The 22446-nt window shown below is 39.4% G+C and overlaps 2 protein-coding genes across 13 annotated transcripts; one reads left to right on the top strand and one right to left on the bottom strand.

The window, feature by feature from the left end:
- Nucleotides 1–708: 708 nt before the first annotated feature.
- LOC113443500 (zinc finger and SCAN domain-containing protein 16-like) lies at nucleotides 709–17880 on the top strand. 10 transcript variants are annotated; one of them, XM_087918343.1, is made up of 7 exons: nucleotides 709–798; nucleotides 2405–2475; nucleotides 2900–3799; nucleotides 5483–5603; nucleotides 13187–13498; nucleotides 13580–13664; nucleotides 15841–17880. In XM_087918343.1, the coding sequence occupies exons 3-7, from the start codon at nucleotides 2987–2989 to the stop codon at nucleotides 15854–15856; spliced, it is 1347 nt and encodes a 448-aa protein (XP_087774469.1). In that variant the 5' UTR covers nucleotides 709–798; nucleotides 2405–2475; nucleotides 2900–2986; the 3' UTR covers nucleotides 15857–17880. The 10 variants fall into 10 exon arrangements, with proteins under 10 accessions (XP_087774469.1, XP_087774464.1, XP_087774465.1 ...); XM_087918338.1 differs by having other exon boundaries at nucleotides 2873–3799; XM_087918344.1 differs by lacking the exon at nucleotides 709–798 and adding an exon at nucleotides 1395–1422.
- LOC113443507 (structure-specific endonuclease subunit slx1-like) lies at nucleotides 16930–22442 on the bottom strand. 3 transcript variants are annotated; one of them, XM_087918348.1, is made up of 8 exons: nucleotides 22198–22442; nucleotides 21501–21631; nucleotides 20671–20878; nucleotides 20228–20279; nucleotides 19263–19592; nucleotides 18847–18980; nucleotides 18459–18546; nucleotides 16930–18176 (listed from the first exon to the last, which is right to left on the bottom strand). In XM_087918348.1, exons 3-8 carry the CDS (start codon nucleotides 20841–20843, stop codon nucleotides 18147–18149), a joined length of 807 nt encoding a protein of 268 aa, XP_087774474.1. In that variant the 5' UTR covers nucleotides 20844–20878; nucleotides 21501–21631; nucleotides 22198–22442; the 3' UTR covers nucleotides 16930–18146. The 3 variants fall into 3 exon arrangements, with proteins under 3 accessions (XP_087774474.1, XP_087774473.1, XP_026567570.1); XM_087918347.1 differs by having other exon boundaries at nucleotides 22180–22434; XM_026711785.2 differs by lacking the exons at nucleotides 21501–21631; nucleotides 22198–22442 and adding an exon at nucleotides 21289–21493.
- Nucleotides 22443–22446: the final 4 nt, after the last annotated feature.

The raw sequence follows: 22446 nt of genomic DNA, 5'->3' as shown, positions 1-22446 counted from the left end.
CTGCTGCAGCTCTGGAATATGGGACCGACTTTCCCACCGTCAGCAAGTCTATTAGTGGGATGTAAAATTATGAGTTTGTTGGTCCCTGAAGTCCAAAAGGTTGGCAACCCCTGCTTTAACCAGATTCCTGCCCTGAATGTGAATCTGGAATCAGTGGTGTAAATAACTTTTTCCAGCTTAACAATGTTAACATTTGATTGGAATCTGCTTCTGGTATTTTAGGTATCCATTATTCTATATCTTGCCTTCACAATAATGAAGCTATTTTCTGTAAGACTGATAAAACTCTCCCCAGATAACCACATACAATGGTGGGCCAGTGTTTCTCAACCTTGGCTACTTTAAGCTATGTAGACTTCAAGACCCAAAATTCTCCAGTCAACATGAACAATGGACCCATAAGTTTTTAAAAAATATTTTCATTAATAGATAGCCTGTGTTTAAAAGTTATTATAGAGGAGGCATCAGTTTTATTAGACAAGACTGAGATTGTTTTGAAAGTTGGCTTAAAAATGACAGACTAAAAGAGTGATATGGAAAAAGATGCTAAATTAAAGGCTATACATCTTAATACGGCCAAGCTTGAAAAACACTGCTTTATACTCCGTTGCAATCGCGAAAGAGTTAAAAAATATATATACACCGCAGCCAGGCTCCTAGAGTGGCTCGGCGAGCGCCATCCAAAGGGAGGGGATGCAAGATACGACCACGCTTTCCCGTTCCGTTCAAAGATGGAAAGAAATGGAACGTGGCCTTCGATTTGATCCCCTTTATTTCCTCGAGGGGAGCCTCACAGCGGTGAGTCCCGGGCAGGGAGAAAGAGAAAAGAAAGCCAGCCGTGAGAGCCTCGGGCTGGAAAAACTAGGAAAACAACGCCCCGCTTTACTTCCCTCCACCAGCCACGCGGTTCCTTGTCTCGAGAGGCTTTTTTGGATCGCCGGAGGGTCACCTTTTGGGGGGCAGAGCAAGCCCGCCTGAAGTTGGTTTTGGGCTTGCCCTGGTCAATGCACGCGCGCCTTTCCTTCTTTTGGAAGGGCGTGCAGGAAAGATTCGGATCTTCCTAGGCTGATTCGCGCTAGGTTTTTTGTTTTTTTTTGGGGGGGGGGAGGGAGAACCGCGCTGTACAGTGCAAGCATGCAGGTGGAAGATGTTGGCATGCTTTTGCTTTGAAAACCAACCCAAAGAAGCTCCCTGCAAGTCGAGCATTGCCGCAGCTGGAAATCAAGGGTCTTCCCCCCCCACCCACACACAGACACTGCCCCTCGCTTTCTCTCCTTGTTGGGTTAGTCTTCTGCTTGCAGGGAGGCTTGGCGAGCTGCTTTTGGCAGCGCGAGCATTAAAAAGCGTGCGCTTCCCATTCGTGTCCTGAAAGTGGTGCAGTCCGCTCTTCCGCTGCGTGCGGAGGCGAGAGGGAAGCGCGAGGTAGGCTGCATGAAAGCGGAAGGTGAGCCAGCAGGGCCCTTCCACGGATTCTTTATTTTGGTGGGGGTAGGTGCGTGTTTCGCTATTTAACCCCTCTCCTCCCAGAACTGCTTTGCTAAAGGGGTCGCGTCCGTGTCAGAGGAAGACACGGGACGGCGATCTCTGATCGCTTCCTTGGCTAGCCCGGGGCTCATGGTAGCTGGCAATGATCGTGATAACCTTCACGAGGCCCTCCGTTTATTCTATTTTCTGCTCTCCTTGTGTATTTCGTTGCCCTGAAAATCATGTTGCAATTTTTTTCTTTCATTTTGGCATGGAAAAGAGGGTGTGGCATATTATATATTAATAATAATAATAATAATTACTATAATCATAAACTTTTGTTCATTAAACATGTGTCAGTCAACGAATATTTAAAATTATTATTATTGTTCTTGTTATTGTTGTTATTTGTAATTTTGGACTTTTCAGTATTACTCCTTTCCTCTCTCAAGATGTGCCTATCTTGTGTTTATTCCTCTGAGCCATTTCAGATGCTTTCACCTTTTCTGCCTTGTGACAGAATCTGCGTCTCAGGATGCTTCTCTTTCTTCAACTCTTTTCTAAAAGCTTTGGGAAAAGACTCTCCTCCTCCCCTAAGTCATGTAACTAAGATCATCTATCTACATTTGAAATAACTTCATATTGCTTTCTTGTGTTTTCTTGTTATGTTTCTTTTCCTAGTTCTTTTCCTTCCTTCCTATTTTTAGATTGTAAGAGCCTTGGGACAGGGAACTGACCTCATTCTTTATGAATAATCTCTACATGGATTGTTGATATAAAAAAGAATAAATAGGAAGCAGAATAAGGTGATAGAAGAGACTGCAACAATGCAAATAGAAAGCCAGCAGCGTTTTCTCTGATGCTCTAAATCTTTATTTGCATTCTTTAAAGAATGAGACATGTCTACAGTATTATTGTTTGTTTTCTCTCTTATTTGCAGCTCATTCTTCTCCAGTATTTTTGTGCTGATAAGAAGGATAAATTCCACCTAGTTTTATTTACATATTTTGGGTATGTAATCAGACCACCTAAGGGACTGTATTTGATAAATAGTTTTGATGAATGGCTACTACATTGAGAATAATTAAAAGGTTGTATAAATTTGTCAATGTTTATGCTTATCTCCCAGCAAAGTATTTTTTAACCTACACTGCCTTTATGGTAAGAATGGCAGCTGAACACTTTTGCCTGAGAGATAATTAGGAATAAATCTTACCAAATACAATCAAGTGGCATTAAAAAAAAGAAGGTATGAAGAGAATGTTGACATCAAAGCATTGCATCAAAGCTATAACGCAAACTTCAAACAAAACAGTAACCAAGGAAATTTGGTGGCATAAATTAAAAATAATGTTACTTTAAAAGACTTCTTTTAGGGAAACTATGAGTCTCCCATTTTTTCTGACAGGAGTATGTTCACACTGCCTTGTTCCAGATTTCACTAACCCTTGGCTCCAGAGCACTTTGAGAGAATCTGCAGCAGAGACACAGCTGCTCCATTGGTAGCTCTTCAGGCCACAAAATGGCGGCACAGCAAAACCCAAACAAGATGGCTGCTCTTTCAAAAGAGGTAGAGGACATGAGATGTCCATTGCAGGTCCCAGTGAAAATAGAAACTCCCTGCCAAGTAAATAACAGTGCAAAAGAGAGAGAAGGAAATGGCCCTGCCACCATTCCATCTGCAACCAGTGAAGATTTCACAAGAGCAGTGTCCAGGGTGAAGCAAGAGCTGGCTGAAGAGCCACCACAGAGCTGGGAGTGTCAGTGGCAAAGGGTGCTAGAGGTGGTGCCTGCTCCCTTCATCACTCCAGTCTGGGACAGCCTGCAGTTGCCTCCTTTGACTCAGGGGGGCAGCACCGAGGCCTACCTGGCCACCTTCGAGCGTATGGCGGATGCTTCCCAATGGCCACGGGAAGAGTGGGTGACTCACCTTGTGCCAGTCCTTAGTGGACAAGCTCAGCAGGCCTATTTCAGCCTAGATGCAAAAGACAAAGCTGATTATGGGAAGGTGAAAGTGGCCATTCTGAGGCTGGATGACTACCTCGCCATCGAGGCGCACCGCCAGCGTTTCAGGCATTTCTGCTACCAAGCTGCTGATGGGCCTCGGATGGCATGTCAGCAACTGCAGGAGCTCTGTCATTGCTGGCTGAGGCCTGAAGGCCAGAGCAAGGAGCAAATCCTGGATCTGCTCATCTTGGAGCAGTTCCTTGTCATACTTCCACAGGAAATGCAGGACTGGATTAGGGAGCGCGGTCCGGAGACGTGCGATCGAGCGGTGGCCTTGGCAGAGGAGTACCTGCAGGAGCAGCAGGAGACAGAGAAATGGGCCCAACAGGTGAGGATTGGCTAGTTTTTTCAGGGAGGATGGAGGATCCTCCAGAATAGGCAAAAGAGTCTCTTTTGCTGCCTTGGGAGATCAAGAAAAGTCAGGGCTGTGAGTTTAAAATAACAGACTAGAACAGGACTGTCAAACTCAAGACCCGCAGGCTGAATCCAACCCTTGGCGTGCTTAGATCTGGTCCACAGGTCTGCCAGTGAAAACAGCTCGAGGGGTCTGTGCCCCCTTTTTGCTGGCAGAGTGCTACAGGAAGCTATTCCCATCCAAAAATGTAGCCTGGGGGGCCATCTGGGCCACCATAGGTGCCCTAGATATGAGTGACATCAAGCTGGCCACACACACACCCTCCCCTCGTGCCTCCCCCCGGCCTCCTGAGGTCAAACAACCCTGATGCAGTCCTCAATAAAATCAAGTTTGACACCTGTGGCCTGGAAAAAGGCAGTGACAGACCACTCCCGTTCTCTTGGTAAGAAAACTTCATTAAGTTGCCAGGAGTAAAGTTCAGCTCATAGAAGATTTTTAAAATTTTTATACATAGACATGCATAAAATATTTATACATACATATACATACACATATGTAGACATGGGCATTGTTTTGGCCTTTATAAGTTGCTAACGAATTAGGCAATAATGTATACCCCAAAACTGTCAATCTAGGTAGTCCTCAACTCACAACTGATTGTTAGCAACTGTTCCAAGTTCTGATGGAACTACTTGGGAATATTTACAACCCAGATTTGATCGTCTACTTGTCATGTGATGGCACTTCCGGCACTCAGCAACTGGGCCACATTTGCAGCATCTGGTCATGTGACTGCATTTTACCACAGTTTTGCCAAACACTGGCATTTACTTCCACTTTTTAGCAAAACTGTGCTCATAGCAAAACTTAATAGTTCACTTAATAGCCACCACAAAAAAGGTTATAAAATCAAGTTGGTCATTTGACCAATCTGCTTTAGAACCATCATGAGTCTAGGACTATAAAGACAGACTCCAGTGTAGTTATAATTTGAGGTCTATTCCTATTTCAGAAAGTGTATAATAAATTATGGCCTTTTATATGTCTATTCTGAAAAAGAGTATTCACCTCCAAACAGATATACAGAGACATATATATATGCATACTAATAATGAAGAAAATTGCCTACCCAATTCAAAAAGCAGTATGTATCAAAAAATGGGAAGGGCAAACCCTTCCCATTTAAAATGGGAATTTAAAATTTAAAATTAACTGTTATCCTGTTTGTAATCGGTTTTGATTGATTGGAAGATACTGGACAAATCAGTATATATTTCAATGCTGGTTACTCTGTACTAAAGTTGTAGGTTATATCCACCATTATGGTGTAAATGAGCCAAGTTGGATAGATTGTGGAAGGAACTGATCAGCAAACTGAATCTGCTTTGCTTGGGCTGATTGCAGTGCTTGTTACTGCCATTGGAATACAGCAATCAGTATTTGTTTTGACAACTGAGGAATCATATGCTAAATCACTGCAATGCTATATTTTCTGTTCTAGTTTTATTTATTTTTTATTGTATGGGCAGTACTTTTATTTGTATCAAGATGGACTAGAAACTTGACTAACATGTCATCTGCACTCTACATCAATTTCAAAGGCCTACCCATTGTATCCAGCATAATTCTAACCATGTCTCTTTATCTTTGTTTCAGGTAACTGTACCAATTGAGATGGTGATAGTTAATTCTCCGATTGTAGATCAGGCCCAGACAGAAGCAAAATATCTCCACAAAGAAATCAAACAGGTTGACAATGAAAATAGCATTTCTCAAGGTAACTGTTTTATGTTTTTAAACTATATATGAAAAGAAAAATTACCTATTCCACAGTGTTGTTACATAATGCAGTGCTCAGTCATTATCATAAAAAGCAGGGGAAACCTGAAAAATTAAGTTTTAACAAAAGAATTCCAAAAAGATTCAACTACGTTGCTCAAAATTCTTCATTGCCTCTTGGTTGAAAAAAAAAATCAGACTGTCTAGAAATACATTTCAGCAACCTACTTCTACAAGTCAATCCATGTCTATTATTTCCCTGTGCCTCCAAAATCTATGATTCTTTTTTTTTTTTATAAAATTTTTTTTATTGTTTTTTGACATACAAACACAACAACAAAACATAAAAGCATCAGCTCCCCCATATTTTTATACAAACAGTAAGTCGGTTGGTCCATCAGTTTTGTGCATTCATCTCATAGTCACAATTACAATTACCTTATATAATACTCTTATCAATACAATGAATCATAGTATCGCTATGAAAAAAAAAAAGAAAGAAATTTGACTAAACTTTTATTCGATCATGCCTTTATGAGATAACTATATTTTAAATACTTTATTCTAAAACAAATCTTATAATCATACCAATTCTATCCTAAATAGGAAAAAAAAAAAAAGAACCAGAAAAACTATTATATAAATATAGTATCAAACACCAATAAAAAGAAAAGGAAAATAAAGTCAATATTATTCCTTATTGTCTAACTTTTATATTTTAGTATTTCATCATTCAACCATTGATAAAAAAGATCCCAAACTAAATAAAATTGTTTATCTTCTTGGTCTCTAATTTCAAAAGTCAATCTACTCATCTCAGCACATTCCAAAATTTTCTTTACAACTTCTTGCAATGGAATTTTCTCATTTTTCCAATTTTTGCAAATACAATCCTAGCAGCAGTCAATACATTTACAATCAAATATTTCAACTCTTTACTATAAGTATCTGGTAGGATTCCCAATAGAAAAAACTCCGGTTTCAAGTCTATATGCTTCTTTGTCATTTTTTCCAGCCACATGTGGATTTTAGTCCAATATTTTCTAGCATCCTCACAAGTCCACCACATATGGTAGTATGAACCAGGTTTCTGATGACACTTCCAGCATTTTTCGGATTTGTTCTTGAACATTCTTGCTATCCTTGTCGGGAAAATGCCACCTGTAAAACATCTTATACAAGTTTTCTTTATAAGCTGTAGACATTGTCATTTTATAATTTTGCAACCATAATTTCTGCCATTTCTCTAAATCAATCCCATATCCAAAATTCCTCCCCCACGCAATCATAGTTTCTTTAACTTGTTCTTCCTCAAGCTTAATTTGCAATAAATAACCATACAGTTTTTTAATCACCTTTTCATCAGTACCCATCAAAATCTTATCTAAGTCAGTTTGCTTATCATAAAATCCTCTGCTTTGGAATCCTCATAGTACTTTGAATGTATTTGCAGATATGAAAACCAATTCATCTGTATACCTTGTTCTTCCAGTTTTTGCATCGATTTAAGTTCACCCTTTTCATCTAATAATTCCCCATAGTTAACTGTTTGTTCCTTTTATAAATTATAGGATAGGAGAACGCTTCTATCGTCGATAACCAAACTGGAATTTTCAAATAACACTGTTTTTTGTCTTCTCCCAATTTAACCACAGAGACTCCCGTATATAATGTCTTCTAAAATAACCCTGTGTTTTGGTTCCCTTGTACCATAAAAAAGCATGCCAGCCCAACAACAAATCATGACCTTCTAATGTCAACAATCTGGTTTTCCTTAATGTTATCCATTCTTTAACCCATCAAATTTGCAGCTTGGTAGTACAACTCCCAATTAGGCAGACCAAACCCTCCTCTAAATCTAGCATCCTGTAAAAGCTTTAACTTTATTCTTGCTTTCTTGCCTTGCCATATATACTTCAAAACAATTTTATTTAAATCCTCAAAATATTCTTTTCCAAGCCTAATTGGTATTGTTTGAAACAAAAATAAGACTCTGGGTAAAATGTTCATCTTGATTGTTGAAATCCTTCCTATTAATGATAGTTGTAAGTTTTCCCATTTTTTCAAATCTTGGGCTATCTGTTGTTTAAGTTTAATATAATTATTCTCCTTCAATGTACTACATCTTGACGTCAAGTATATCCCCAGATACTTAACCTTGTTTGTAACTTGGATTTTTAACAGTTCTGCCAGCTCTTCTCTTTGTTTCAGCAACATGTTCTTTGACAAAATCTTTGTTTTATCTTTATTTATTTTCAGACCAGCCACCTCCCCATAGGCCTCTATCTTTTCCAACAGCTTCGAGGCTGTTTCTATAGATCTTCCAAAATAAAGACTAGGTCATCTGCAAAAAGCTTGTAGTTTGAATTCCTCCTTTTTGATTTTCATTCCTTTTATAGTTTTATCTTCTCTGATATTTCTATTCAACACTTCCAAAGTCAATACAAATAACAAAGGCGAAAGAGGACAACCTTGTCTTGTACCTTTTCTTATATTAATAGAATCTGTAAATTCTCCTTCCATCATTACCTTAGCTGTTTGTTCATTATAAATTGCTTCTATTGCTCGAATAAATCTTCTAGCAAAGCCCATTTGTTCCATTAGGAGTACCATAAACCTCCAATTTACATTATCAAATGCCTTTTGAGCATCTAAAAATATCAAAGCCATTTGCTTTTCAGGGTGCACCTCATAGTATTCCAAGGTGTCTAAAATTACTCTCATATTATCTCTAATTTGTTGTTTTGGCAGGAACCCATTTTGATCTGGGTGAATAAAGTTATTCAAATACTTTTTAAGTCTTTCTGCTAATATTGAAGCAAAAATTTTATAGTCTGCATTTAATAAGGAAATCGGTCTATAATTCTTGATTTGAAGTAGGTCCGCCTCCTCTTTTGGGATAAGTGTAATATAAGCCTCTGACCATGTTTTAAATCAAGATAAAAGAAAAATAAAAGAAAAATTCAGAGGCTTCCCTTTGCAAATAAATCAAGCTTAAAAATAAAGACCTTGATGTTAGTGGAGGGGGTGGCGGAACTAAAAAAAAGAATTAGAAAAAGAGAATAAGCAACAATACACTGCACTCTATTTAATTATCCAAGGCTCTAATTATAACTCCCTTCTCTTTCCCACAAGCTTCAAAGCTGAGCCATAAATATCCAGAAGGACACCTGTAATAATATTCAACAGAGTGCTTTCCTCTATCTTATCAGAGGATGTCCTTGAGAAGAGTCTGTTTTTTCCAGTTCAAGTAAAATATTTCCAAGCCTCTAGATGGCAGTGTTACAAAGTTTCTTAGTTCTCACTTTCCCCCCTCCTCTCTGAAGAGCATAATAAAAAAGGGAAAAGCCGACGTGGAATACACAAAAGCAAAAAAACAAAAACAAAATCAAAAGGAGCCTCTAGCCTAAAAATGATAAATCCAGAAGAAGAATAAAACATATAAGTATAAAAAAAAAAACAGTCCAGTTATCCAATAAATAACAATAAAGTCCGGAAGCAAAGAAAAGAAAAAAATGGATTCTCTCTTTGACATTTCCTAAAAAAACGCCGCTTAGTCAGTTTTGTCAAAAAAAAAAAAAAATCACACAGGTTTCTTCAAGTAGTCAGAGTAAACTTTCAAGGCTCAAAAAATTAAATAAAAAAAAAAAGGTTCTCACCCAACCGACAAACTCTTTCTCAAACTCATTCCTTCTGGAGCCGCCCGGCTTCAGCAGCATGGGGCTGCCTCTCCGCGCTGGCAAGAAGAGCTTCACCCGGCTCTCCAGGGATTTTGCGGTATCCCCGGAGTCCTCAGGGTACGCTCACGATGGCTGCCCCTACGGGACAGCGTAGGTCCGTTGGACCGGCCGGTAGTGGAGATATCGGTTGCAATCGAGGAGCTCGATTGCAGACCGTATCGCCACGGCGCAGGCTCCTCCCATCTCCCAAAATCTATGATTCTTGATGTCTTTAGTTTCCAAATATTGGAGATATTATCCAAAAAAAAATATCCATGCAATTTATATGCAATTTTTAATAGGAAATGAATTTCATGTTACTTAAAGCAGACTTCTACTTTATAAAGGCAGGATAAGTCAGTCTGATTATTCAGGAACTTATAAATAATTGGAAAATATAATTAGCCCCTTTTTTCCTTATAAAAAGAGGGAATTTTGCAAAATAATCATAATAATTTTTTTTTAGAAATAAAGGATTTGTTGCTTAATTTTTTTATTATGTAAGTTTTGTACTACAGTATTACAGTCTGACTTCTGTTAACCCTTAACTTGGATCCTAGATTAATTTATTCCCTTAAACCTTCTGAGAAAGGAAATGGATCAAAAAATGTGACCCAATATTAGTGCTTGATTTAAAACCATTCTTTTAGGAATCGTTCAAAGTTACAATGGCACTAAAAAGTGACTTATGATCCATACTCACACTTACCACCATCACAATATCTTGCAGTCATGTGATCAAAATCCGGGGGCTTGGAAACCAGCATCTATTTTGCAATAGTTGCAGCATTCTTCCTAGCTGGTTTCTGACAAGCGATTAATGGGAGATGTCATATTTATTCATTCATTTAACAACAGCAGTGACAATGTGGCAAAAAAGGTAGTAAAATTAAGCATTTCACTTAATGACCTTTCTTTGCAATGGAAATTCTGGTCCCAATTATAATAAGCCATATGTATATGTATCTGACTCTTATCTTACAAAAAAACATTAAAGGTAACCTTGCTTTTAAGGAATAAAGTAGTTTATTGCTAGTACATGTAGTCCAACAGTTCATTTAGTAACTGTTCAAAGTTACAGCAGCATTGAAAAAAGTGACTTACGACTGTTTTTCACACTTAACAACTGTGGCAGCATCCCTAGGGTCATATGTTTGACGCTCAGCAACTGGTTCATATTTATGATGGTTGCTGTGTCCCGGGGTCATGTGATCAGTTTTTGTGATCTTCTGACAAGCAAAGTCAATGGGGAATCCAGATTCACTTAACCACCGTGTCACTAACTTAACAACTGCAATGATTCACTTGTGGCAAGAAAGATCGTAAAATGGGGCAAAACTCATTTAACAAATGTTTCAGCTACATAAATTTTGGGCTCCATTGTGGTCGTAAGTTGAGGACTACCTGTATTAAGCAAGAGGGAAGAGCAATTAAAGGAAAAAATTACATGAGAATATTGAGGAAAAATCTTGTCTTAATCTCTTAATAAAATTCTCCCACCTGGTTTTAATGCAAAACATCCAAAGGACTCTGGATAGAGAACTTTCATCATGCCCTTAAGATTTTCAGAGAGGTTTTGAGATATTCAACCTTAGAAAGAAAGAAAAAAATGAGTCAATCTTAAGTAGAATTGGGACTGCCTCTTTACCCATTTCCTATTCTCTCCAAAGGATGAATGGCAGGGTGAATGGCGGATAAAACAGTGAAGGTAACACTGTGGAAAGGAAGTGAGATGAACGTTAAGGGTAAAAATTACACCAAGATGAAGAAAGGATGCCTTGTTTTTAAAAGGACAGATTTGACATAATACATTGGATGAGGAGTAGGGACCTTCTGACTTAAATTTGACTTACCAGGGTAAAATGTGTAGAAGCTTAAATTGTTATATGCTGCCCTTATTTTTTGAAATGATTATATGTACAAGCACCATTAAGCTGAGCTTCCCAGTATGCTGAATTTAACAGTGGGGCCACAACTTACTTATTTTAGGAATCACATCCTCTGCTAAGGGAACATATATCATTCTGATTAGCTGAAATAATTGTCAGCTTTGGAAACTATATTAGTACCAGACCACATTCTTGAGCCTGGGAAAATGGGAGGGGGGAATTCCTTGGAGCGTATGTGGTTTGACATAATAGCATTCTTCTTCTAAGTCAAGGTCATATTATTTCTGCACCTGGCTGAGGAGTGGTTGAGGGGATATCTCAAGGTGGGACGGATGGTGATTGGGGCATGTGGTGCAATGAGGGGAGCGGGGTGTGTGTGGTGGATTTCTAATATTTTACTTATTGAAGGGAAACCTTGAACTTTCGGATTCAGGATTTTCCAGATGTGCCAGTTTACTAATGTAATAAAAAGAACCTTTGAGAAGATGTTTGTCTCGGAGTTATTTGGTGGAGCTGAGGTTTTCTGGAATGCTGATAACGATATTCTGTAGATATAATGTTAGGACAAGTACTTCTTGAGTTATGATCACAATTGAGCTCAAAATTTCTGCCTCTAAGCAAGATAGTTAAGTGAGTTTTGGCCCATTTCATGTCCTTTATTACCATAGTTGCTAAATGAATCACTGCAGCTGTTAATTGAATCAGGTTTCCCCAATGACTTTGCTTTTCAGAAGATCATAAAACGTGATTACATGACTCCTGGGACACTGCCATCCTAAATACATACCAGTTGCAAAGCATCTAAATTTTGATCATGTGATCATGGAGATGCTGTAACAATAAAAGGTCATTTTTTTTCAGTGCTATTGTAACTTCAATCACTAAGCAAATGGTTGTAAGTTGAGGACTACCTGTATTTCAATAATTTTTATTTTAAACATAATTTTTGTAAATGAATATGTGCAATCTGTTTTTTACATAAACAGCCGAGGAAGCCCTCTGCAAATTTCTCAGGTGGTGATGCCATGGAACTCAGAATAGTCAGTATCTGGTAGAAATGAAGTATAAATATAAGGCTGGCAGAAAAGTCATTTGTCAAAACTCTGAAGTACTTCCGGTTGACTGCAAAGAAGCATTCAACAAATGAAAGGCCATTAGAATACAGTTTTTAAGGAATCAGAAAATAGAGAGATGTCCTTGCTTATTCTGTAAGCAAGAAAAAAGAGAAAACTATCTCGTATTTGACTGCATTATGGCCAATTTTTTATAGTGTGCCAAAACATGATCTATTCTAATCATTTTAAAAGTAAATGATCTAGATTCCCTTAAGCTAGGCACAACCCATATGTGTAAATCACAATCACTAAATATGTTAAGCTAAAACCAGATAACCATGTTATGCGTTAGTTCAATGTGGGGACTACGGGTGAGTTTTTACATTATAAAGTACCATTTCACAACCTTTTAAACATCTGTCTCGTGTTATCCTAAATCAAGTAAGTCACATTATGTCTTAATATATGTTTGTATTCTTAATATGTTTGTGTTCTGCCTCTGCAGTTTAATTTTTCAGTTTAATCCTGGCTGGTGGTAGTTCTCCAACACCTTTCCACATTACATGTAGTCCTCAACTTCACACCACAATTGAGCCCAAAATTTCTGTTACCAAGCTTGATAGTTAAGTGAGTTTTGCCCCATTGTACAGCCTTTCTTGCCACAGTTGTTAAATGAATCACTGCAGTTGTTAAATTAGTAATATAGTTGTTAGGTGAATCTGGCTTCCCCAGTGATTTTCCTTGTCAAAAGCCGGTCACATGTCTCTGGGATACTGCAACCATCATAAATATGAGTAAGTTGCCAAGCATGGAGATGCTGTTGTAAATCAAGAACTACCTGTACTACATACCTTAATAAACTGAATATAGAAACTGTAAAATTTTGGTCTTTCCTATTGCTTGTCTTTCCTCAATCAGAAGGCAGTTTTGCCAGAATGGGAGTAAAGGATCTGCACCAGGGAGAGATGGAGGCAGAGGAACGAGGATGGAGGTCTCCTGAATTCGGGGAGGTCCTTTTCCCAAAAATCAGTGATCTTCCCAGAAGGTCACATGTGAGCAAGTGTGATTCAGAAAGGCCACAGAAAGGCAGCCTTTCCACAAGAATGATTAAGGATGAAGTGTTTGGGGGAGTTCCAACCGACCTTGAAATGAAACGACATCTGTGTAAGGAATGTGGGAAAAGGTTTCGGAAGAAGTGGGATCTCATCAGGCATGAAAGGATCCACACGGGTGAGAAACCGTATCAATGTCCAGAATGTGGGAATAGCTTCAACCGGAATACAACCCTCACAAAACATCTCATTCATTCAGGAGAGAAGCCTCACCAGTGCACGTACTGCGGAAGAAGGTTCACACGGCGTTCACATGTTGTGAATCACCAGAGACGCCACTCGTGGTAGGTACCCCTCTGTTTCTCTTAGTTGTGCGGTTGGGAAACTCATAATTCACTAAATCCCCCTGTAGGCCATCTTGGGCTCTTAGGGGTAAAAGAAACAGCTAAAACTAAGGAAAAAAAAATAGATATGCAAGTTGAAAGGAAATGTGGGCAGGAGCAGCATGATATGATCTAAGAAATCTTTATTGACATTTGCTTCTTAAGGGGTCATAATAAATCAGTATTTCTCAGCCTTGGCAACTTTAATATATATAGACTTCAATTTCTAGAATTTTCTAGCTAGCTTGCTGCCTGGGGAATTCTGGGAGTTGAAGTCTATTTGTATTAAGGTTGACAAATACTGCAACAAATGTTCAGATTGCAGAAGAAAGGAGGTAAGCTGTACTAATTAGGGTGGAGAAAAAACATTTTAATTGGAGCTACGAAGTTGCCTGGACATTGAAACAAACACCTGATGGGATATACGGTGAAACAAAAACAGATGGGGTATACAGTGACCTCCAGAGTCCCAAACTACAGTCCTAGCATAATCTAGTTAATATTGTGAATGGTGAGCGATGCTGGAAGTAGAAATCAGCAACAACCGGAGGGCTACAGAATTCCTGTTCCTGATTTAAGGAGATGGAGGCTGTTGCCTGATTAAAGAAGGAGGTAAATTACTATATAATCAGACAGCCTTACTTGAGTGTCTTTTGCAATTATCCAGAAATCAGCCTCATTGGGCACAGGAACTATGACTGATTAATACACTTATTTGAGTACTACATATTAAAACACTGTTTCTCAACCTTAGCAGCTTTAAGATATGGGGATTTTCCCAGAATTCCTCAAAGAGCGTGGGTTTTGATCAGCATGGCTGCCTGAAGAATTCTGGGAGTTGAAGTCCACACTCTTAAGTTGGTAAGGTTGAAAAATACTTTCTTAGATACATCCCAGAAATTTAGCCAACTCAGATTCAGGAGGCGAATCATTTTAACTCCAAAGCACCCTAAGCCAGTTGTTAGATAAAATTTCTGGCCAGAAAAATCACCCATTGCAGAACACTAGCCACTTCTAAGCCATTGTCCAGTTTAAGCCTTTGTCCAGTTAATCTTGCAAGGAAACTGTGTGATGGACAGCAATTGGAAATACAAGACAAGGGATTACAAAATTTGTAGCTATGCTCTGTCAGTCAGTCATTTGTCACCCCCAAAAGGGATTAGCTGCTGTGGCCAAATCATCATATCTGTCTCCTGCCTGGTTATCTACTGGGTCCTGGATGAAAAGAACCTCTACCAGTGCTTTCTGTGTACAAGGATCATGGATGCTGAGCAGAACCATAGAAAGAAATTAGGGAATCCATATTTTCCCATTAGGTCCTATTAACGTTATTGTCTACTTCCAAATCTGTCTATAAACTTGGATTAATAGCAGCCTGTGATAAAAGTATTGCAGAGCAAGTGGCTTTTCTTCTAAAATGACTTCTGCATCCTAGTTGCAGCCTCTGGCATCTTTACAATCAGAGAACCAATGAGAGAACATCTGGTTAAAGACCCAACAGGACAGGTAGTCCACAAGTTACGACCATGATTGAGCCTGGAAACTATAGTTGTAAGTCATAAAACAAATCACATGCCCAGATCCAATTTTACTACCTTTTTCATGTGGATATTAAGCGAACACCATAGTCGTTGTGAACCTGTTGTTCAATGTGGAGCAGGTTTTGCCAGAATTCAGAAGTTAAACTCCAGTTTCCAGCAAAAACATCATAAATTGCAATGTGACCATGGAGTACTATAAACAGCCATAAATGCAGAGGGTTGCTGAGTGCACAAAATGCAGTCATGTGATCACAGGAGGGGGAACCCAGCATCAAAACTTCAAAACTGGGTTGTAAGTATCTTTTGGAGGGTTCATCATAACTTTGAACAGTCACTAAGTGACCAGCTGTAAATCAAGGACTATTTATATCTAGGACCTATATTATTAGTTTGGAATGTATATAAATGAATGACATGCACACCAATTTTTCACTTTCATTTTAAATGACTGGATCATTTTTTTCTGAATGTCCTCTTCAATCCTTTTCTAAATGTTGAAGGCTGTCCAATTTCAGCTTAAATTATGGCTCGTTTGAAAGAAGACAGGTCTTGATTTCCTTATGATTCTGATTATCTGTCCTCTATTTTGTTTGCAGCCAAGGAAGATCTTGACAAAAGGATCTATCGCTTCCAGTCTGAGCAACAGATTGAGAAGTCCTGTATGACAGGGGAATAAAGGTAGCTCGGTTTGTGTCCTGCAGGGCTTGGAAATTAGACCAAGGGTAGGAGTGATGTGGATTATTGACTATTTGCTGTTTGTCCACATCTTGAATATGATCAAAATGTGCTAAGGACACACAGCTCTCAGGGGCATCCATTCTGTTGAGAGGACAAAGGAAAATCTGTACATATTTATGCCAATCAGTAACAATAGAGAAACTAAGACTCCATCCAAGTCAAAAGAGTAATTTATCCACATTTTACTTGATCCAGAGCCGCAGTGAGAGATTGAGTTCCTGTTTATTTATTCTGTATTATTTGGACTGCTTGCTGGCTACAAATGAGTATATCATCATGCTACTAATTTAGCCCTTAATATAGATGAATGGATGCTCCTGGGGAAATTGCTAATTTTGATCAGTATTTTTGTATCAGCTAAAGCTAAATCCTTTACCTGCTTTGCTGTACCCATGTCCCAAAACAAATGATGCTCATTAAGTAAGATTTAAAGGCAAAACATCTTCCAGTAATATCTGCCAATAAAGACTGGCAAAATTATCCTTGCCAACTATTTTGGAAGGCAGTCCATAGATTTAACCTATGAAGGGATGGAGCTCTCTGAAAAAGTGATACTAACCAATAATTCAGGATAAAAGAAATTCCAAGTTTTAAGTAAGAAACAAGACTGATAGATTGACCAAGAGGCACTGACCTGGTATGCTCTTAAATGGAAATTTATATCCAGAATATGTCCCCATCATTGAGACTTTCGCATGTCAAGCCGCCAAGATGTAGGTATACGTTTGGCAGTGTAATTTGGGGAGGAAAGGCCAGATAGGAAAACAGGAAACAAAATGGTTTCATGGTATGCTGTGCTTGCTGTTACGGATTTTTATACTGCTCTGTGGCAAGTCCTTAGGGCTGATCACAAAGTTAGAAAATTGTGGCCCTCAAATGGCTGCCGAATACAGCTCCCAGCATTCCTCACAACTGGCAATACTGGAATAATGTGAAGTGAAACTGACTTGGTTATTTAATGATTCATTTTTTATTCTGTACAGTAGAAAATCAGTGCAACATTTGTTGACATAAGCTATTTCCCCCTTTTTACTAATTCTGAAAACTGCTTAGAGATTTTTGATTACAGAATTCATAAATTAATTTTCACAGACATCTGTTTTAATGTATTGTCAAATCATTTTGGCTTTTCAAGCTTCTTAAAATCCTGTTCTAACAGCAGTACATATATTTCACATAAGAGGAAAAAATGATTTTGCTTCAAAGCTGGGTCCATTTTAAAAACAGTACACCAGATAAAATCTGGAGTAACTTCAAATCCTACGGCTTGATCGTGTGGCCCTTATGTGAGGAATATTTATTTTCTACGAATGATCTTTTATATACTCTTCAGTTTCTATGGCTGCCTTTTTAGCATTATAGGATAACTATATTTATAATAGACTTCCAAGTTTATTTTGTACACTATCATAATCAACAAAGACTCATGTCAGTTAACTTCATTAAAAACATGCTACCATAATAGTTCAACTGATAAACTTTTAACCCATTATTTAGAAGCATGAATTTATTAGAGGGTTTACGCAAACTACTATGCACTTAATCCTCTCATCTGCAATATTTAGTTAATACCAAGCTAAAAACAGAGTTGTAAGAATCACTGAAAGTGTTTGTTAAATGCTTTGCATAAATGAGAAAAAGGCCACATAAAATCAGAAATGTGTTATCTGAAGAATATCTCTGCACTTCAGAGTGTCTTTTTTTACAATCCATTTAAGCATTCAATGTGCTACAGGTACAATATAAAATAGCAATATTATTTACATACTCATTTTAAGTTTACTGACTCTTTCAGTCTAAAACACCAAGTTTACATACTTTGCAGCCAGAAATTTTGGAAATGGAAACTTGGAACTAGTTCTTCTCATCCTAGTTAAAGTTTCTGTGCACTTCTCAAGCATTTCTACCTCTCAATCCATAAACATCCAGCATGACTATGGTCCTTCAATTTAATTATTCCACTTAATGAACATTAAATATTGTTTGTTACATGATTCGGGGGGTGGCGGTGGGGGACACATATAAGCAGAGACTCCAGCCCTAAGCTGTTTTTTTAGACTTTTGGACATCAAACTAAGAGAAACTGAATTGTACACCATGTTGAGATCTTCTGATCCACGCTCAGCAAGGAAATAGGTCTTGGGTCACTTTTTAAATGTCTCCTTCATGGTTGCAGTTCATCAGCCCAATGTTTCTGCAGCATAAAAGTGATTATATGGGTGAAGTAATAAGTAAAGCAAGTACAGTCACACACACACACACACATATATGATAAATAAAAAGTCTCAACTTGTCTATAACCAAAATTATCAGTGAAAAGAGGAAAAATATTGATTCAGATAAGAAAATATTAACTTAGAATTCAAAGTTTCAATTAGAACAGGGCATAAAACCACAAAAACAGTTGAACTTAATTCAGGAAGTAAACATTTCAAGATAAACTACACTAGTCTAGGAAGAACAGCAAGAGCTTTACCTGAGAGGAGGTAGGATCGGCCTCTAAGTTACCATAGCACCCTTTATGGTGACGAATCAGATCTCCCCAAAGAATAAGATTCTTGCAGCTGAGGAAAAGGGGAGAACCATAGAGTTTTAGGGTCACATCAAGCCATAAAAGCTGGCTGGGTGACTTTAGGCCAGTCACATTTTCAGCTCAACCCACCTCACAGAACTTGTTATGGGGAAAATAGAAAGAGGAAGGCGTGCTAGGTATGTTCACCACCACCTTAAGTTAGTTATAAAAAAAATAAAGGTGGGACAAAAACCAATAAATAAATGGAGCTAATTGGGAAACAGGTGCGAGGGCAGAATACTAGCATCTACGTCCCTTCCACATTCCTTAATGCGCAGGAGAAATTGCTTACCCCGGGCACTGCCCTTCGATGGGCAGAATATGATCGGGCTCCTTTTCCAGGAAAAGGCGAGACAGGCAAAACATATGAGCAGCCATGGTACAAGTTGGGTGAAAACAGCGCAAGGGAATGTCCTCATCCCCATCCTGCAGAGAAGAATTTTAGAAGAAGTGCACTTCAGTACAGAGGAATCTGCTGCTCCTCAAACAAATACAGGGTTTTGCCACTATATTCTGATTCTATGTCCAGTTATTCCCCACTCTTCCTTGGTCAAAGTTGTTTTTTCCGGTTCATATCCAATTCTGCCTTAAAGGAGGCATCTTAGAAGCTGAGCACCCATTTTATTAGGGCAATTTTACCTCTTAGGATCCACTCAGTTTCTAGCCTTTCTAGTTGTGGAAAGAATACACAGCATCCCAGATTGTTACCTGAAAGGTCTTCAGACAGACACTACAATGTTTTGTGGTCATCACTTGTTCCTCCGGAGATAACGGTTCAGCACGCTTGGAGTCTTTGACAGCTCGAACTGGCCCAAAAGCTATGGGCATGTGTAAGGGGGGCTCCAAACCTGGGGGGAACTCTCGGCAGTACTCCTGCTTGAGCCATCGTATGGTGAGTGGCAGACGGCACCATGGGGCGGTTTGCAGCATGTGGGCTAAGACACGCAAGCGGAAGTCAAACGGACGCTCCCGTGTTCTGCGGCGGGTGACATGGGTGAGACGGCGGGACGAGTGAGGGTGTTGCCAGGCCCATTCAAACTGGAAATTAGCAAGGGGGGAGGGGTGTAAATTAAAAGGGATTGCTGAAACTTAGGAAGGAATGAAGAGAAGGGGAAGATCTGCCCACCTACTCTCAGGGTTTAACTATGGCTTTTTCAGTAACTGGTAGTCCTCGGCTTGCAACCACAATTGGGACCGTTGCTAAACAAGGCAGTTCAGTCACATGCAAGTTTATAACCTTTTTTGCCATGGTTAAGCAAGTCATTGCAGTTGTTAAGTGAATCATGCAGTCATTAAGTGAGTCCCACATTGACTTTGCTTGTTGGAAGCCAGTTGGTAAAGTTGCAAATGATGATCACATGACCCAGCCTACTGTGACTATCAAATACATATTGGTTACAAAGTATCCAATTTTGGTCACATATCCTGCAACAGGAGTAACTGAGGATTGGCTTTAAGTTATTTTTTTCAGTGCTGTTTTAACTTTGGACAGACTAAATGGATGAGTTGTAAGTCAAAGACAATCTATACTCAACTGGCTGGGTTCCCACAACAGACTAAACCCCAAATCAATTACGTTGGGTGAACACACAGAATCTCAAGCTAGCTAACCACATTTTAGCTTGCCACGTTCTGTGAATCCTGAGAAAGAGAAAATAAAATAAGCGCCTTACACGCAGAGCAGCCACATCAGAGGGGAAACCATGGACAATCAACACCATGTCCCTGCAAGAAGAAAGGAATGCATGAAGCTCAAAAGGATAGCAACTCATTTGATGCAGAAAGTTCAAATTTCAGCCTTCAAGAGGTGAATTTTCACCTCACTCAAATCTCATCCCAAATGGAGGGGGGGCAGATAGTGCAAAAATGGTTCCCTGTAGAGCAGTGTTTCCCAACTTAGTCATTGTAAGATGTGTGGACTTCAACTCCCAGAATACCTGCTGGCTGGAGTGTTCTGGGAGTTGAAGGCCACATCTTAAAATGGCTAAGATTGAGAAACACGCCTGTGGAGCTTCCCAAGTTTTTCCACCTACATCTGTTTGGGGCTAAGAAGGAACAGTTGTGAACTTCAGAAATGGATTGCAAACATAGCATCTTTTACATGCTCGTGAATTACCATGGTCCACGTCCACTTGTCTTCCAGGCCCCACCGCACCGCTTCCCAGCATTGTGTTGGCTTATGCGTCGTTCAGGATTGACAGTGAAGCCAATGTAGGTCCGCCCCTGGTAACGGGGGTTGGTGCAGTATAGTAGATATACCCCAAAGAAACCACGTATTTCCACCACCATTTCTCTCCCAGAGGGAGGGAACAGACTGAAGAAACCTACATGAAAGAAGAAATCCAGTGTTAGAAAAGCTGAACACCCATAACCATCCATCATCAGAATCCAACAAATAGGACTGATAACTGCCAGGGAGTCAGTAGCTGACAAATGTTTTCGAACTACAATTCCCAGCATCCTCCAGGCTTAAAGTTGCGAAGGTTGGAGACCCCTGATCTGACTGGTGTAGCTGGAATTGTTATTAAGCAATAATGTTACTAGTGTTATTTTCCCTAATTCTCCTCCGAGACATTCCGCTTAGATTTTGACACGCGAATCACAAGTTCGATTCCTTTGTATCTACATGGCAGAAAGAAGGCGTGTGCATTTTTGCCAACCATCAGGATTCCCCACCAAAATACCTGAAATTAAAATTCCTGCATTCCCAAATGGAAGGGGGAAAAAACAGTACCTGTTGAATTTCTGCCTGCTGTGCAACTCAGACTCTCGCATGCAAACTTAATCTTGCATATAGTGGATTTTACTATTTAGCAGAGTCCCCTTCCCCTCCGGATGCGACTCGAGCGACCCATAAAGCAGACATTCGCCATTATACCTGCACGTTTCCAGCCCAAGCCTCCCCTCTCCCCCACCCCCGTTTGCGTTGCCACGCCCCTTTCGAACCTTGCCTAACTCGCGACCACAGCAGACGGTAGACCGTTGCCTAGCAATCTTCCTCTCCCGTTTCTTCAAACGATGCCTTGCTTACATTCTATTGGTGAAGGCAGCGAGATGCCCCGCCTACATAGGGAAAACTATGCAGTAACATAGATGGATGACATAAGAAGAGGGGGAATGAGTTCTAGACATGCGAATAAAGGTGGCATTTAAAAAAGTATGGCTTGAAGTCAAAGTAGAAACTTAGATTTTTTTAAAAAAAAATATACGTATGTGTTCTCTATACTTTTTGTACTCTATGTGCATACGTTTACATAGAATTGCAAAGAAGGTTTACTCCATCTTAGACCAAGCCAAGTCCCAAAGCGTCAGAGAATTTCTAGAAGCCTGGCGCTCTGACAAATCACGCATCAAAAGACACATAGACATTAACAGCATCTATAAACCATGCAAAAGGGACCATCACCCAGCCCAAAAAGGAACAAAAAGACACAAGCATCTCTCCACCAGCAATCAGCACCCAGATCAGCATAGAGTAACTCCAAGGTTAACATCAGACCAACACCCCAATCAAGAAACTGCCAAAGAAGCCATGAATAAACAGCCCAACCAAAGAATCTCTAAGACCACCCTCACCCACTCAGACAGGTAAGCCACTAGACTGAAAGAAAACCCCACTCCTTACTAGCACTGATGATGTTACCCAGTTTGGGTGGTGAAACGTCTGCAAGAAAACAACCAAGCTCAAAGATCACCAAGGACTCCTCGAAGAATGGTATATAGAATCTTCTGCTTAAGCAGGGGGCTGGACTAGAAGACCTCCAAGGTCCCTTCCAACTCCGTTATTCTGTTAGCAGTATGAAAGAAGGTTTTTAGGATAACTTTTAGGACAGGTTGGGCTGCTGTATTACTCTTATTTTGGTTGCTCTAGGGTGAAACCACCGGAGTGACG

The sequence above is a fragment of the Pseudonaja textilis genome, chromosome Z (genome assembly GCF_049901715.1).
Source record: "Pseudonaja textilis isolate UNSWEBS1 chromosome Z, rPseTex1.2, whole genome shotgun sequence".
Taxonomy (NCBI): Eukaryota; Metazoa; Chordata; class Lepidosauria; order Squamata; family Elapidae; genus Pseudonaja; species Pseudonaja textilis.
Note: the sequence above shows the minus strand (reverse complement) of the source record. Positions and strands in the feature narration are given on the sequence as shown.

Excerpts from the sequence above, each read along its gene's own strand:
- LOC113443500 (XM_087918339.1), top strand. The coding sequence starts at position 2,987 with ATGGCGGCACAGCAAAACCCAAACAAGATGGCTGCTCTTTCAAAAGAG. Across the intron at positions 5,604-13,186 it reads TGAAAATAGCATTTCTCAAG|AAGGCAGTTTTGCCAGAATG; the intron begins GTAACTGTTTTA and ends TTCCTCAATCAG. Across the intron at positions 13,499-13,579 it reads GCATGAAAGGATCCACACGG|GAGAGAAGCCTCACCAGTGC; the intron begins GTGAGAAACCGT and ends TCATTCATTCAG.
- LOC113443507 (XM_087918348.1), bottom strand. The coding sequence starts at position 20,843 with ATGGTGGTGGAAATACGTGGTTTCTTTGGGGTATATCTACTATACTGC. Across the intron at positions 19,593-20,227 it reads CTGATGTGGCTGCTCTGCGT|TTTGAATGGGCCTGGCAACA; the intron begins GTAAGGCGCTTA and ends GCTAATTTCCAG. Across the intron at positions 18,547-18,846 it reads ATCGAAGGGCAGTGCCCGGG|CTGCAAGAATCTTATTCTTT; the intron begins GTAAGCAATTTC and ends CCTTTTCCTCAG.